Here is a 16,162-nt window from a genome sequence, read left to right as displayed (position 1 = left end):
GTGTTTGACATGTGTCTTACTTATCTTTGTGGGAATATCTAAACCAATCTTTCATTAAATAAAAACATTTCTACTTGTATATATATCTGGAGACCCCATCTAACCCTGAACTCAAAACCCATATCTATTACCCAAACCTGCTTCACCCTAAAATGTATCCTAACGGGAATCTTTTCGCCTCAACTCTAAAACTCTTTGTTATTTCTGAGGGGCGTGAGGAGGGGTGGGTGGGATCTAACTCTACTTAAAGTACTATTCTGAATCTGTCTCAGTATGTTGTTGGAACCTGCCTGGGCTGTTGGGAAAAGCCAGGATCTGTGATCTCTTCAAATAAACAACATCATATACAAGCAGTCCTTTGCTCATTGCTTATATTCCTCACGTGTTAGTTCAGTGCGAAATCCAGCCATATCATTTGGTGTCAGAAGTGGGATCCTGTGTCGTCCCGAGCTCCGGAAAGGCTACTTTGGACTGATTTGTCCATCAACACATCTACTGGAGAATCAAGGCATTTACGGAGTTCGGCGCCAGGATTTCAACAAAACCCGTGGCTACACTGAAAAAACAAACGGTGAGAATTTTCCAAATTAAAAAAATCCTGACAATTGAAGTGCTAATTATAATTCTAAAGGCCATATTTTGCCAAACCTATCTAATAGTCAAGTCACAAAATACAGAAATCTAGCCTAGTGGACAGAAAAGAAAAGAGAGACCTTGCATAAGTCAAGTTTGTAAAACATAAGGAGAGACCTTGTTTTGCATTAAGTCAAGTAGCAGCACAAAGAACCTTGTTTTAAAACAACATAAAGTACCGTGCTTGCATTACCTTTAAGTTGAAAGCACAAAGACACCTTGTTTAACTGTTGGCAACATACAATTTGTTGTCGTCACAGAATGACATAAAGATACAGTGCTTGCTTTAAAGTAAAGAAAAGAGACCTTTAAGTTGAAAGCACAAAGACACCTTGTTTAACTGTTGGCAACATACAATTTGTTGTCGTCACAGAATGACATAAAGATACAGTGCTTGCTTTAAAGTAAAGAAAGAACGCCAGATAAGTCAAGCCAAAGAACCTTGTTGAAACAACATAAAGAAAGGTGCTTGCAAAGAAAGTTAAGTTGAAAGCACAAAGACAACTTGTTTAACTGTTACAATACAACATACAATTTGTTGTCGTCACAGAATGACATAAAGATACAGTGCTTGCTTTAAAGTAAAGAAAGAACGTCAAGCTGACACTATTTCAATATGGGAAATAAGAAAAGTTCGCCACAGAAGGCCACAGAAGACAAAGAGAGATGGTCTTCGATTATGCGAGAGATGGTTGCAAAGTATGGCCCAGAAGCGCTAGACTGCCTGGATGAATGGAAACAAATGGGTTTTCCAGAAAACGGCTCTTTAAGTACAAAGAAATTGCTTGAATTAAAAGAGCTGCTAAAAGAAGCTGAAAATAAAATGAGAAGGAAAAAGACAGTAAAAACACACAAACTAATGAAATGTGACCTCCACAAAAAAATCCTTTCAATGTGGATGGACGAAGCAGAATATAGACAGCGGAAAAGTGACATGAAATCACTGCCACAAATAGATTCTTTAAAGCAAGAGACATGCCCACAGGCTCCTCCTACATATGTAGCTTCGCAGATTTCTCCCTCTCCTTTGTACCCTTCTCTGCAGGCGCTGACCCTAATTGACCTGGACCTCGACTGCCCATGCCCTCCTATGCCAGTCAGTCAACCCTCGGCGTCTCAGTCAACTCCCGGCGTCTACCAACCCCCGGTGTCTACCATCAGACAACAACAGCTTGAATCCCAGAACGTCACACCTTCTCCTCTCACCACAAACTCGCACCCCCCACAGGACATTCAAACCCCCTCTCTGGGAAACCCACAGCAGGCCCCCTCTGTTCCGACGCCATCCCTGGTGTCTGCTATGTCTCTCAACCTACTGGAAGAATCTCACAGAATAGAAGGCAACAGGAACTCCACTCAAACCAATGACATTTCGAACCAAGAGCTGGGCAACACAGCACAGCCAAGAACTCCAGTTTCCGTGTCAACAAAACAGAAGACTTTTCCCCCACCAGCATATTGGTCCACCCCTATTCACAACGGGGAGTCAGCGGCTCGTCACAGGGATTTTCCCATCGCCCAGGACAACATACTATCATATGGACAGGGAAGAAAGCCTGGGCCAGTGACACGTGCACAAGGCGCGCCACGGTTTTACCAATTGCCAGACAACACGCCCACCCCAAATGAGACTTCTGACCCATGGATGAATGAAGAGGAACAGGCGGCTGACATACAATGCCCGATGATTGAGGTGGCGAACCCATATGGCGAGGTAATGATGGTTCAACGCTTGTGGTCCCCAGACGATATAGCGCAATATGCAGCTACACTGAAGAAACTCAATGAAGTGGGAGGACGCCGCTGGACTGGACAACTGAAGGCTTTCTGCCGTACATACAGGCCCACGATGAAAGAGGTGCTTCTTCAGCTTGCCATGATGGACGCTGTCACTATACTGGCAACAGACAAAGAAGAAAAGAAAAAGAATAACTACAGGAGACACGGAAGGGACCAATCAGATAATGAAAGGAACCGATTCAATGATGGATGTTGCTTCAATTGCAACAGCCCAGATCATTGGAGATCCGACTGCCCACAAAAAAGAAAATACAGGGGAAGAGGTCGTGGAAATGGCCGCATGAGAGAGGCCAGAAGAGGCTATTATGACGAACATGAACAAACCTACCGATCGTCCGAGGGAGGCTACCGTTCACCTGAGGGAGACAACGGAGTCCAGAGACAGGAGGACGACAACGGGCGCCGACCAAACTGACTGGCGGGGAGTGGCGGACAGGAGGACTGGGGCCGATGTGGGACTGCGCTTCCAGACGAGACTACCATCACCGGTCCAGGGCAAGGTTTGGACATGGACTCGTCTATGTCAAGGTTTTCACAATTCTCCTCACCTGTTCAACCGGGCTTTGACAGATAGCTTATCGGACTTCACACTTCCACCTGAGTGAAAGAAGCCCTGCCAACCCAAGAAGCTTTATTCAACAAATACACACTCACAACCACACCTAGAATAGACAAATGCATTGCATACAGGCAGAAGCCGGAACACAGCCTGAACCAAAAGGCATGCCCCTGCTGCAAAGTGACTTCAACATTTCTCCTGACAAAACAATCACACCAAAAAAGAAAACTGTCTTCAATACACGCACCAAGGTCAGTGGTGCAGCCCTGTTCGTGGGCCTGCTAGGAGTACTGTCCCACCTGTCGTTGGCTCCACCAAATACGCACACACACACACGCACCCGCACCAAACGCTCACCCGAGTACCACCGAGGCACCTGGCAACCCGAACTGACCCAATCTAGGAATGTCACTGTGAAGAATGGTGTTACTTCTACTGTCTTGATTGATGTGTGCCTATATGTCTCCTGTCCACCCTCTGCCTGGACATGGTATCCTGTCTACATGTGTTATGTCCTGAGTGACGAGGAAGCAGGGTACTGTGGTAGCTGGAAGCGGGCAGTATGGTCCACGAGCGGAGGATGGGGGTATCTATTGCCAAGTGATTTCACACAACTAAGACGTAGGTTAAGCATAAAGAAAATCAACCAACACTCTACTGACATTCTGTTAACCTTGGAAAACGCTGTCACGTCTGACCAAGGGTGGTTTGTGATTTGTATCCAAGTATCTGGTAAGGATCCCTGTGGCCCTATATTTCTTGACATAGCTCCATCACCATTGCCTGGATTACTGAATTTCACATATGACAACATGCACAAAGTTCAGCAAAAAATCGCATTGACTGACACACTTACACAGCTTCGCCCATTACTTTACCTTGCTGACCACCGACACCATGAAGAGCCAAACCGTGACACACTCACTGATAATTTGTGGTATAATTCGGTTCACATGATGGTGCAACGCTCTGACTTAAATAGCAACGTATCTTGTTATGCATGTACACTTTTTCCGACTGCTCACACTCACTCGGTGCCAGTAAGACCACTTCCAATGACAGCAGATGAGATACGCTGTAGATTTGTCAAATTGACTAGAGATGTACCATTACACCTTAAGGCTAATTGTGTTCACTCAAACGGTACGTCCGACCAGACCCTCACTGTTCGGAGCTATAATTCCACTTCACTTTACAGGGAAACCAAGAATTGGAGGGTTTATAGCCCTGTGGGTCAGATTGACGAGCGACTTTTCACTATACAAATTATGGAAAATGTACAATTATTGTTTAATTAAGTTGTTTTTAAATTAACAAAATGAGGGATTTGAGGAGGATTTTCCATTGTACCACTGTACTCGAATACACTGAATTCGTCTAGACACCCGGAGCCTTGGAGCTCAGAGCCATGCTGTGATAACAACAGCATGGCTCTCTTGAATTTACACACTCGGCTGTTGCCTTCACCTGATTTCCCCACCCCCCCCTCTTCCTGTGTGTCTAGCCCTATTCATCCTGTTTCTCCCCCCCCCCCCCCCCCCTTCCCCCTCATCTTCCCCCCTTTGTCTGTAAGCAAGATTCTCACACCTGGTGGGTGGGATCTAACTCTACTTAAAGTACTATTCTGAATCTGTCTCAGTATGTTGTTGGAACCTGCCTGGGCTGTTGGGAAAAGCCAGGATCTGTGATCTCTTCAAATAAACAACATCATATACAAGCAGTCCTTTGCTCATTGCTTATATTCCTCACGTGTTAGTTCAGTGCGAAATCCAGCCATATCAGGCGCTAGCCCCTCCTATATGCAGCTTTTGACACACACACACACACACACACACACACACACACACACACACACAGTGACACACGCACACACACGCACAAGCACGCACAAGCATGCACTCACATACCAGTCCGACTATGAGCAGAAAGTGTCGTCCGTGAGGCTGGCTGTAGACCGTGCTGTGTTGCAGGGCTCTGCACTGAGGGAACACCTCCCTCCAGATGACCAGCTGGCCCACACGCTGCTCCGAGGCCAGGGGCAGCAGGCAGTAGTGCTGGCAGTACAGACACACGTCCAGCAGGTCCTCCTTGGGCAGGTGGTTGGCTATCAGGTAGCCCTAGAATAGAGCAGGGGAGAGAAAGGGCCAGAGACGTTTACCCCTCTAAATAAAGTGCTTTACAGGGTTGAACGTAATCAACGCAGCCGGGGCTGCTTGGCGAGGAGAAAAGGAACTGGTAGGAAAACTCGTTTTAACGTCTCTGGCACTTAGGGCTGCGTTTTACAATTCTATCAGTCGAACGGCCGCTGGGGGGGTCCCCAGATGACAGTGTGAAGTGACAATTATTAAACCTTTTCAAAACCGAAGTAATCAAACTATACTATAATAAAATCACACCCGTCATCATACATCATCTCATTCCGGCCAATCAGAATTTGAGTCCTCACCCTCGTCTTCAATGTTTGTGTTTTACAATTCTATCAATTAAAATGTGACAGCTACAGTACCTTGTAGAACAGACAGGAGCCCAGGGTCACATACAGACGTCTCAGGCCATAGAAGTCTTCTGACTGCCAGGTGAGGAGCGTGAACGCACAGCGGGAGAGAGGAAAGGACGACATGGATTTACAGGAACAGGAGAGGAAACAACATGGTGGTCTGGTGATTAACTGTAATCACCTTGCCACATCACACTTGGTACAGTTAACGCACACGCACGCACGCACGCACGCACGCACATAAATAGTCCTCGAAGACAGATGGTCTTTCTTGGCTAACGCACAGGGCTCTAATTAACACCAGGACTGTATGGTTATTATGACATAATACCGGATACAATCCAGCTACCCAATGATACGTTGTCATACAAAAAACGTCCATCTACACTACAGACTCTCAAAGCATCGCGATGCGAATCGCTGCAAGCTTGTGGATCGGCGAATTCCGGTATTTTGTATTATGCTATTTCTACATTTATTTTTTCCATTTTCTTTATTCATAAAGATGATTGAAGGATCTATGCTTTCCCTGAGAAGCTAGTTATTTTTGTCAAATTTGTTTTTATTGAACAGATTATAAATTATTACAAACATTATGATATGAAATACTTTTTTTATGAAACAAAATGAAAAGAAAAAATAAAGTTATTTTTCTTTAAATGAGAAAAAGTGGTGAATTCACTGGAGGAGAGCTTCAGCAATATGCTATAAGTGGTGTAAGAACTCTACAATGCAGAAATACGCTGTGCAAGTTAAAAAAAGAGGAACCTGAGTAAAAGTACAAAAGTATTCACATTAAAATATACTAAGTACTGAAAGTAAATAAAAGCACTCATTTTGCAGAATGTCCCATTTCCAAATGTATAAACATGCTTTGTAAATAGCAGATCTACAAGCTGATCTACAAGCCCCCCCCCCCCCCCCCCCCCTCAATATGCATAGATAGGTCTTACCATTTCCCCAAAGTCTGAAGACTCAAAATCAGACAGCACAGTGTCCACCTCCATCTGTGAACAGAGACACATCAACATGACCCGAGGAAGCTGAACTCAATCCTGTACCTACAGTATATCCCAATGCCAAAAGGTCTGCGGCAAGACCCGCCCTGCAGCACTGTTTAATGCAATTTATTTGTGCGTGTTATAAGTATTTATTGTTGAATTAATGATGACAAAGTAGTAAACGGAAACAGTATGTATATCCCATAACATAAGCAAGCAGCACGCTATAGCAGACAAGACACTAGTTCTTAATTGTATTATTGTCTCCACCACGCCGAAGGCATGGGACTGCTAGAGCCATAAAGATCTTCTCTTATGGGGGTCCCTGGCATTATCTCTTCAAATGGGGGTCCGCGGGCTAATTAGTGTCAATTTGGGGGTCCTTGACATGAAAACGTTTGGGATCCACTGGCTTAGCCAACAGCGTGGTCATTACACTGCTCAGTCAGTACGGTCACTCATTTGGCTAGTTGGCTACTGCCTTGCTTAGGGGCTCAAGGCCGCTTCGGTCGGTGTGCCTGCCTTGACTTTGACTATGTTAAAAAATGTCTAGGGCCTCACTCACACCTTCACAACAGACTGATGTATGCTTGTTGTATACAAAGGGTGTGATACATCTTTCCCCAATGCATTTCCAATGGGAGTCACATGGTTTGACACAACATTTGTGTTGTATGAGGGGGAGGGGGGCAGTCGAAACACAGCCGAAAGCCATACAACAGCTTGTAGTCCAAAATGTATATGTATCAATGTATCAAACCATGTGACTTCCATTGGAAATGCATTGGGGCGGCCATGACACTTACATCTTGCTTACATCTAGCATGCATCAATGTTGTATGCCAGATCGAAAGGTGTGAGTGAGGCCTAGGTCTGCAGCTGCAGTCAAGAAAATGCAGGAACCTAGCATAGGAACTCTGTGAGATGCCTGTGATACAGTATATGAGGTGTCATTCTACACATTAGACACTAGAGGGCAACATCCATTAAAAATTCATCTCTGGCATTAAAACTCACCACAGATTATGTGCTATGAGGATTTTAAGTAGTAGTCCCAACTGCACTTTTTGCACTTCAAATATGTTATTCCACTTTGGAATACGGTTGCCGGAAAACTTTCATTACTTTTGCAAGTTAATAGTACACAGGCCTTCTCCAGCCGAGAATAGACTTGGAGCACTACACATTTTTAAATCAGATCATTATTAATATATTATTGTCGTTATTATGCTTATGATTAGAAAGAAGTAGCATTTATAGTATCATTAACAATTCAAACTCGGTGTTTGTTCGACCTACAAAGATGTATTTTGCATGCACGTGCACACATACAGTATGCATACAGCAGGGGTGGTCAACTTTGAAGATGGAGAGGGCATAGTTCCAAACTCACTCCCGACTAGCGCCAAATATATCAAATATATAATAATAATAACAGATCTACAAGCTCAAAACGTGTCGTTGTGCGACGTGTTTTGAGCTATTTTTGCTATATTTGAATTGAAATCCTGAAAAGTTACACGTTTATTGAATTTCAAAAGCATTTAGTTATAGCGGTTACTTATGTTAACTATGTGAATTTAAATTATGCAAATACATTGGACATAAAAAAAGACAAAACAATTCTAATACTATAGTCATTCAGCTACTAAAGTGGGTCATGTTGGTGTCCCTTCTTTCTCCTGAATTGTAACAGCTGAAATAAATAATATATCAATATTCGGATATTAACACAAACTCTCTCGACAAACTCTCTCTCTCTCAACACGCACGCACACACACACACACACACACACACACACACACACACACACACACACACACACACACACACACACACACACACACACACTCGCACACACACACACACACACACACTCGCACACGCACACACACACGTACCTTGATCTCAGGAGGCAGGGTGAGCCACCGGACCGCGGGCAGGCCGTCGAGGAAGAGCGCCCCCGAGACGTCGGGGCCCGGGGGCGGGGCCGAGGAGCTGTCCGTCAAACGGGCCGGCTGGATGAGCTGCTGGAAGAGCAGGCAGAAGAAGTGGTCCAGTCTGGGAGCGTTGTCCACCTGGCGGAACGCACTGCACCACAAGAGGTCAAAGGTTGACACCCCGAGCGCCCAGTTCACCGTATTGAATTAGTAACTAATTCAATACTAATTAGTAACAAATAATTGTGCCATTTTATCATGATCATTAGTGAGGACCAATTATACTGTATGAAGGCAGTTTGAAAGTGGTGAAGTGGTCCTTTAAAAGGTTAAAGGTCATGGAGAGTTGTCCACCTTAAAGAGTCATGGCCCGACACACACACACACACACACACACACACACACACACACACACACACACACACACACACACACACACACACACACACACACACACACACACACACACACACACACACACGCACACGCACACGCACACGCACACGCACACGCACATGACCCATTAAGACCTGAGAGCAGATTCTACAAATGTCTTCTAAATCCTGACAGTTTTCTGAAAAACCTTATGTTTCAGTGGTATATCAGTGGTTCTCAAACAATTTCATGTCAAGTGCGTGCGTGCGTGTGTGTGTGTGCGTGCATGAGAGAGAGAATGATGGAGAGAGAGAGTGATTTGGAGAGGGAGAGGGGGGGGGGTCATCAGACAATGCACGCTCTGTTTAAAAAACAGGTGGGAAGTCCCCACTGCTCAGATTCATGATGACAACCTGTACTATTTATACTGCAGTATCTACTATACAAGTGAAAAGGTGTACCCATACTCATTCTTCATGCTCTATCTCCGACCGAACCACACTTTCACCACACATCTCTATATGCAAAATAAATTCGCCACGCTCCCCGAACTGACATAGGCTATTTTTCCGCCGTTCAAGTGTCTTATTTACGTCTTAAATATTACTTTTATGAAACATTCCTACACGGAACACGGAATCACTGCTGCCCCAACACGGTCAGAAACAAGCCCAACCAGCCCTTTAAACCACGCTACTTACATACACTACAACTCGCTTACAATTCGCAAACCTGGCAACACCCTGCCTCATACGTCACCAGCTCTGTTCTGTCCGTCGAGCTCACACTTGCTTTTCTTTTTGATGGGCGAGTGGACATTTAATGCAAATAAATTAATTATAGGTCCAGCAAGCAAATCATGATGGTCTGTTTGTGCTCAATAGGTCACAATAACATTCCGAAATTAGGTGTTGGGCTTTGTATGACATTTTCCCCAGTAGTAGTTGCATATCTATCTCAGCTTTGGCTTGATAGCACACATGCTAACAGTGGTGAACACAACGTTAGCAGCATTTGATGACAGGTTGCCATAGCAGCGTACAGTGTGCGCAGACCTAACGTCAGTTGTTTACCACAGAAACACACAATGTAACATTATAAACTCATGTAACCTTGCGTGTCTTGATTGCCCGTTTTTTATTTGACCAAGACAGACCATGCTAACGGTGTTAGCGCGTTAGCATCACACAGCTTATGACAATCCAAACGTTTTTAATGTGAGATGTTCTGGTGAGTTGGTGATCACAGAGGATTTTAATGCAAATAAATTAATTTGTCTCATGAAAAGCGTTAATGACCTGACAATGACAAAACAATTATCTTATTTCAATTGAAGTGAAAAACCATTTATTTTATTTCAATTTAAGTTCGTTAGCATCACACAGCTTACAGGCTCAGTGTTGCATGTACAATACTTTCAAACATGACAATCCAAACGTTTTTAATGAGAGATGTTCTGGTGAGTTGGTGATCACAGAGGATTGTGTATTCTATCAACCTGGGATTTTATAATAGGCTATACATTGCATTTCACATTTATTTTTGACTCATGAAAAGCGTTCATGACCTGACAATGAAAAACCATTTCTTTTATTTCAATTGAAGTTTGCTTTGGACCAACACAACTACACACACTACAACTCGCTTTTCCAATAACCCATCCGTTACTACAGTGGCGGAACAACATTGGGCCGGGCCGGGGGGTGAGACAGCACGACCGGGCCTCAACGAACCTGACTCCCAACAGCGTCCCCCCCCCCACCCCCAAACGGGGAAAAAATAATTTATGCTAACAGTTGCTGCTAATTTGAGCAGGCGTACATGAACGAGAGAGGAGTTATATGTGTGAGGAGCTGATCACAGTCACAGATAGAGAGGAAAAGTGTTATATTTTGCCTATTATTTCTGCTATATATTATTGATCGCGTCTGTGTCTGTCTGTGACATTGCGCAGCAGTGCACACACACGAGAGAGAGAGAGAGAGAGACGTCGAGAGAGAGAGGTGCTGCGTGTTAAAAAAAAATAGGCTACTACTCATCTTTGTGTTCTGTTTCAACAATATTGGACAAAGTTTGAGCCACAAACACATTGCTCTCTCTCTCTTCTCCTTTTCTATAAATTAAATAGGCCTATTCATGATTCTGCTTATAGAGAAGTAGCCTATGTTAGTTTGTTTTATGGACTTGAGAGCTACTTTCAAATCCCTTTCTCACAATCTACAACACAACGTTATCATTGTCATTGTGCTATAATAATAACTAATAACCCATCCGATGTGGAGTCAACTCCCGCCATTTCCTTCTTCCCATAGTGCGTGGCGAAGTAACTCTGGGATTGAGTGGCCGCGTAGCGGCCACGAAATTCTAGTATTTTACATTAAGAAGGGAAAATGACAGCCGGCGGACTGGAGCCTCTAAGGTGCCCCCGCCCCGACCCAGCTAAAAGGAGCAGGGCTATAATATATAGGAAAGGCTGCAACCGCACTAACCAACCGACCTGTCCAAAGAGCCGTGCATCACTTTGAGGGTCCGGACCACCCCTCCTACCACCGTCTGGAGGTACAGCAGAGGGACCCTGGAGCAGCGATGGGGGAACAAACACACGGTTAGTAGTACTGCTACCTAGTGCTGCACATATTGGAATATGCACGAACTAGACTTTCTCTACAATGAGGCCAATTGACAAATATTGGGGGAATAAAATAAAATAAATCTAAGACAATAATGGTTGTGCATGTGTGTGTGTGTGTGTGTGTGTGTGTGTGTGTGTGTGTGTGTGTGTGTGTGTGTGTGTGTTACTGTGTTCTCTACCTCTCCGCAGGCAGGCCAATGACCAGCAGATTACTTCCTTCCTTCCAGTAGCCCACATGCACCAGGTACTTGCCCAGCAGCAGGGATGAACTGATGAAAGACAGGAGAGATGAGGGAACCAGGGATTAAGTGAAGGAGTAGCAGGGATGGAGGAATGGCCACCCCACCGGCAGTGAATGACAACAGGAGGGAGAGAGGAAGGTGGAGGACGAGAGAAGGAGGTCAAGTATGGAGAAATAGGGGAGACAGACAACAGGTTGCATAAGATCGAGTGTGGAAAGTTATGAGACGAGAGACACAGTAGGCAGATAGGAACGGCGAAAAGCGAATGGGTTCTCAAAATAAACTAAATACAATAAAATAAATTCAATGAAAGTCTTGGTATTCATTGAAGCTAATGCAGTCTTTGAAGGAACTACAAGTTATCACTTTTCATCTCCTTCACACACAAGCACAGCAGGATAGACTAATTGGTGTTAATAATAAATAAAGACAACAACAAACATTTACCTGGCGATGCGTCCACCTGTGACATTCTCCAGCATGTCACACAGAGTGAGGAAGATCCCCCGGACTCCTTTCAACTGGCTGGACGCTTCAGACACTGGGTACTGGTACAAGATCTCCTGCTACAGACGCACAAAGCAATAGTGTGGTTTACTGTCGAGTGTCGCCTTCACTCTGAAACTGCAGTTCTCTTTTTGGCCAAAAAAATTGACATATTATTCATTCATCGATTATTAGCCTAGTATTCAGTGATCATTAATGTTTCACTATTTTCTGTCAACTATACAACACCCCACGAAGCGTTGAATACAACTACAACACCCCATGAGGGGGGGGGGGGGTTCTACCTGTCAGTGGGGAGTGTTGGCTGGGAGGAGGAGTAGGACTAAGGCCCTACATGTCCTATCTGGGGGGGGTAACTACCTGTCAGTGGGGAGTGTTGGCTGGGAGGAGGAGTAGGACTAAGGCCCTACATGTCCTATCTGGGGGGGGTAACTACCCGTCAGTGGGGAGTGTTGGCTGGGAGTTTCCCGTTTGTGTTAAAGTTTGGGCCCTTGAAGATTGTGACATCAAGAAAGTCAATACTTCCCTCCGTGTGTGTCACTAGTTATGGATCTATGATGGCTATTTAACACATCAATAAATTCCTGGAATTTTGTCTTTTATAAAACTGGGGTGTCTTATTGACAGTGGGCCATATTTCAACTGCCTGTCATAATTTCACCCACCTCCCTATCTAAGTATTGGACAGTATTAAGATGTTGATATTACTTTTGTATTCATCTTCAGGGCCTCAAATCACACCTTAGAAAGAACGAGTGTCTATTTCAAACACGTTTTTTTTGACTGGGGGGGGGGGGTGAAAACCTTGAATAGTCGAAGGCCTTGGCGAAAGCCTTGGAAACCAGAACAAAGACGTGAAGCCGGAACGCCCTGAGGAAGATATTCACCCTCAGGGTCAACAACATCCACAGACACCAGCCGCATTAAAAAAAAGACCGCCGGGAACGCTTAAAAAATAAAAATAAGCATATCGTTGCTGTCGGGCAGAAACCTCTTATCTATTTTAGTTTTTTTATCGTAAATGAATGCCCTATATGATCATAAAACACAGTCACTAAATGCTCGAAGAGCTTGTAGATCTGCTACTTTTACTGCTGCTACTTTTACTGTTTTTTATTTGAATCCTGAAAAGTAACACTTTTGGACATTATGAGGCTGCCATCCGACAGAGACAATAAAATAAAAACCATTTTGGAGAGTCTCGTTCCAAAAATGAGACAACCACCACTTCAATAAATGTAAATATATTCACATATACTCTATGGCTATGCCATGGAAGTGAACCACACACTTTACTTAAACCACTTTCACTCTGGCATCCCTTTAAAATCTTTTTCTTTTTCAAATGCTTTGTTGTACACAGGTTGAGGCCTCGTATAAGGCCTTTGGGCTTCTTAACCTCCTCCCAGCACTTTCTTTTCTTTTTGTCTACGTATTTTCCCTTTTGTATTGTTTTTATGCTGTGCTAAATCAAATCAAATTAACTCCCTATTTTGGCCGCATTGCCATTATAGGAGAACTTTGCCCCAAATTTCCCCACATTTTAATGGAGTTAATGGACTAGTATAGTACAAGTAGTACTACAGTACAGTACAAGTAATATAGTACAGTATGAGTAATGGCATGTCATTTATAGGCAAAAATAATCCCGACATGTTAGCTTGTAGAATCAACCGGACAGCAACAATATTAACCTCATATTGGGCAATAACGTTTGTCTGTTTCCCTTTTCTGACTTCAACTCTGATAAATGTTAGTACACCACCACCAACCCCAGGTTAACATGATGTTTTGGGATGCTCTCAACTGACAAAATGGAGAAAAAAAAGATACTCGAATTGCAAAAAAATTAACAATACAAAGTCAGAGCTAAAGTGAATAAAAGGCAGCACAACGCTTCCCCTCCCTCTGGTTTCTGCTACCCTGCAATCAAAGGACGCATGAAATCAAAGTGAGAGTTTCGCGGGTTTCCTGCACAGCACTGTCATTTACAGAAACGACCGCTGGCTCATGTGGCTTCGGGTCGGCCCTGTGCTCTGAAAGACAAAAAAAATAAAGAACCTGCCGGTTTGGCTACGCAGAAAAAGAACCATAAAACTGCGCAGCTGAACCATAAAGAAAACATCAACCGGCCATTATAGGTCTCCCTCGGGGGAACATGGGATCACAGAGTACCGGAGGTCTCGTGGCAGAAATGAAAGTGTAGCTCAGCCCCGCAGAGCAGAGATCGGAGCACGAGCAACACCGCCCGGGATTAGCACATATGAGAACAAGGCCGGCCGACCGGCCGACCTCCGACAGGATTCTTCTAACCCACATCATGGTCATACATCAGTAACCCACTCTTATAATTAGGGATTTAGGTTTCATGTCAACTTGAATTAAAAAACCCGTAAAATTCAACAGTGGTGTAAAGTAACTACCGGTAAGTATATTTCCTTAAGGACATTTGTAGGTATTTGTACTTTAGTTGAGCATTACGAATTTCTTGTACTTTCCCTCTACTCCTTCTAGGCAAATATTGTACTTTTACTCCACTACATTTATTTGAAAACATTAGTTACTAGTTACTTTGTAGATTTTGATTATTATTTAAAAAAAAACATACATTAACCACTCTATTCGACCATTTGAAAATACACAATCTACACAATCTTGTAGATCAGATTTTTAGACAATTAGACATTTGGAAATGGGACATTCTGCATAATGAGTACTTTTACTTTTGGTACTTTAAGTACAGTTTAATACCAATACTTTTGTACTTTTACTCAAGTACATTTTGAATTCTGGACTTTTACTTGTAAGTAGTTCTATATTGCAGTATTAGCACTTTTACTTAAGTAAAAACGTTGAGTACTTTTTCCACCACTGAAATTCAAGTATAATACTCTCTCCACTTGCGACACAACAATGCTTTTGCTAAGCAGGAGAAGAGTTAAACCTTGAAGTCATTCTTCCTCCCTCTCGGTTTCACATTCACACAGTGGGGGTGGGGCAGTTCTTTGGCTCTGCAGGACAGTACTTTATAGCGGACAGGATCCATTTAAAGGGAGGAAATTCGTCATTGTGTTAATGGATTTTATGCTTTCACAATGGCTTGAATTATTGCTCTTTGGGCTAAGAGCTCACATGTTGATTCTCCTTGGGGAGGAATATAGTTTTCACAGAAAACTAATTCCAGGGAGCATTTATGGACGGGAGCAATAATGCTCCCGGAAAAAGCTCCTCTCTCGCTCCCCGTCGTATTTCTCCTTGCGTTCTGTTTTCTGTTAGTCGTGCCCACAGGCCAAACTGGATGATGTCCAGAGCGGTAGTTCTCCAAAGCGTACGAGAAACTGAGACCGAGCCAGAACTCTTCACTGCAACACTCGGGGTTTCCTATGCAGAGCTGAAGTAATTTTTGCTACACTTAATTATCAAAACACACTCGGTAACAACTGACTGAATCATTGCCACTGGGGAGCAATGGATGAAGCAGACAGACACCATCCGTTTCAGAAAGAGGCCCTGAACTTGATGAGCAGAAATAAATAGAAACCTATATTTAGAAATCATGGCCAACATCTTTTGAATTTGGATCAAGGCAAGGGTTGCTCTTGACCGCAGAGTCAGGATTAAGTTACCATACAACCAATGGAAAAACTAAAGATGGAAAAATGTGGACTGCGGATATGCGACTAGATTAGAACAAATTCTGATTCTAAAGTGAGATGACAGAAGAAGTGTCTCTACTCTCTATATAAAGACCATTTTAAAGAATAGTTCTTAAAGGCTTTTGAGCACAGTGAAGAGTGGTGAAATGAGAGAGAGATGATACACAGAGGCGATAATGTGTGGAAGCTGGAACCCATGTTGTGAGATTTTGTATGTAGATCTTGTTGAGGTGGTCATTTTGAAAGTAGCACTCGGGTCAATAAATTGATTGGTGTACATGTACTATACAGTATAGTGCTAGTAAGTCTGTGTGCATGT

General features: G+C 43.6%; 1 protein-coding gene across 3 annotated transcripts in view; it reads right to left on the bottom strand.

The window, feature by feature from the left end:
• Window positions 1–16,162, bottom strand: part of intu (inturned planar cell polarity protein) — a 38,691-nt gene that overhangs the window by 9,325 nt on the left and 13,204 nt on the right. For 2 of the 3 annotated variants that reach the window (XM_080792394.1, XM_080792392.1), the window contains exons 6-12: window positions 12,128–12,246; window positions 11,618–11,707; window positions 11,304–11,381; window positions 8,393–8,582; window positions 6,443–6,496; window positions 5,499–5,561; window positions 4,900–5,109 (exon numbers count right to left, since the gene is read on the bottom strand). In XM_080792394.1, coding sequence (XP_080648520.1) covers window positions 4,900–5,109; window positions 5,499–5,561; window positions 6,443–6,496; window positions 8,393–8,582; window positions 11,304–11,381; window positions 11,618–11,707; window positions 12,128–12,246 — 804 coding nt within the window. The remainder of the gene's footprint in view (window positions 1–4,899; window positions 5,110–5,498; window positions 5,562–6,442; window positions 6,497–8,392; window positions 8,583–11,303; window positions 11,382–11,617; window positions 11,708–12,127; window positions 12,247–16,162) is intronic. The other variant, XM_080792393.1, reaches the window with a different exon arrangement.

Source organism: Protomyctophum bolini, assembly GCF_963924005.1.
Source record: "Protomyctophum bolini genome assembly, chromosome: 20".
NCBI lineage: Eukaryota > Metazoa > Chordata > Actinopteri > Myctophiformes > Myctophidae > Protomyctophum > Protomyctophum bolini.
This window is presented reverse-complemented; position numbering and strand designations above follow the sequence as displayed.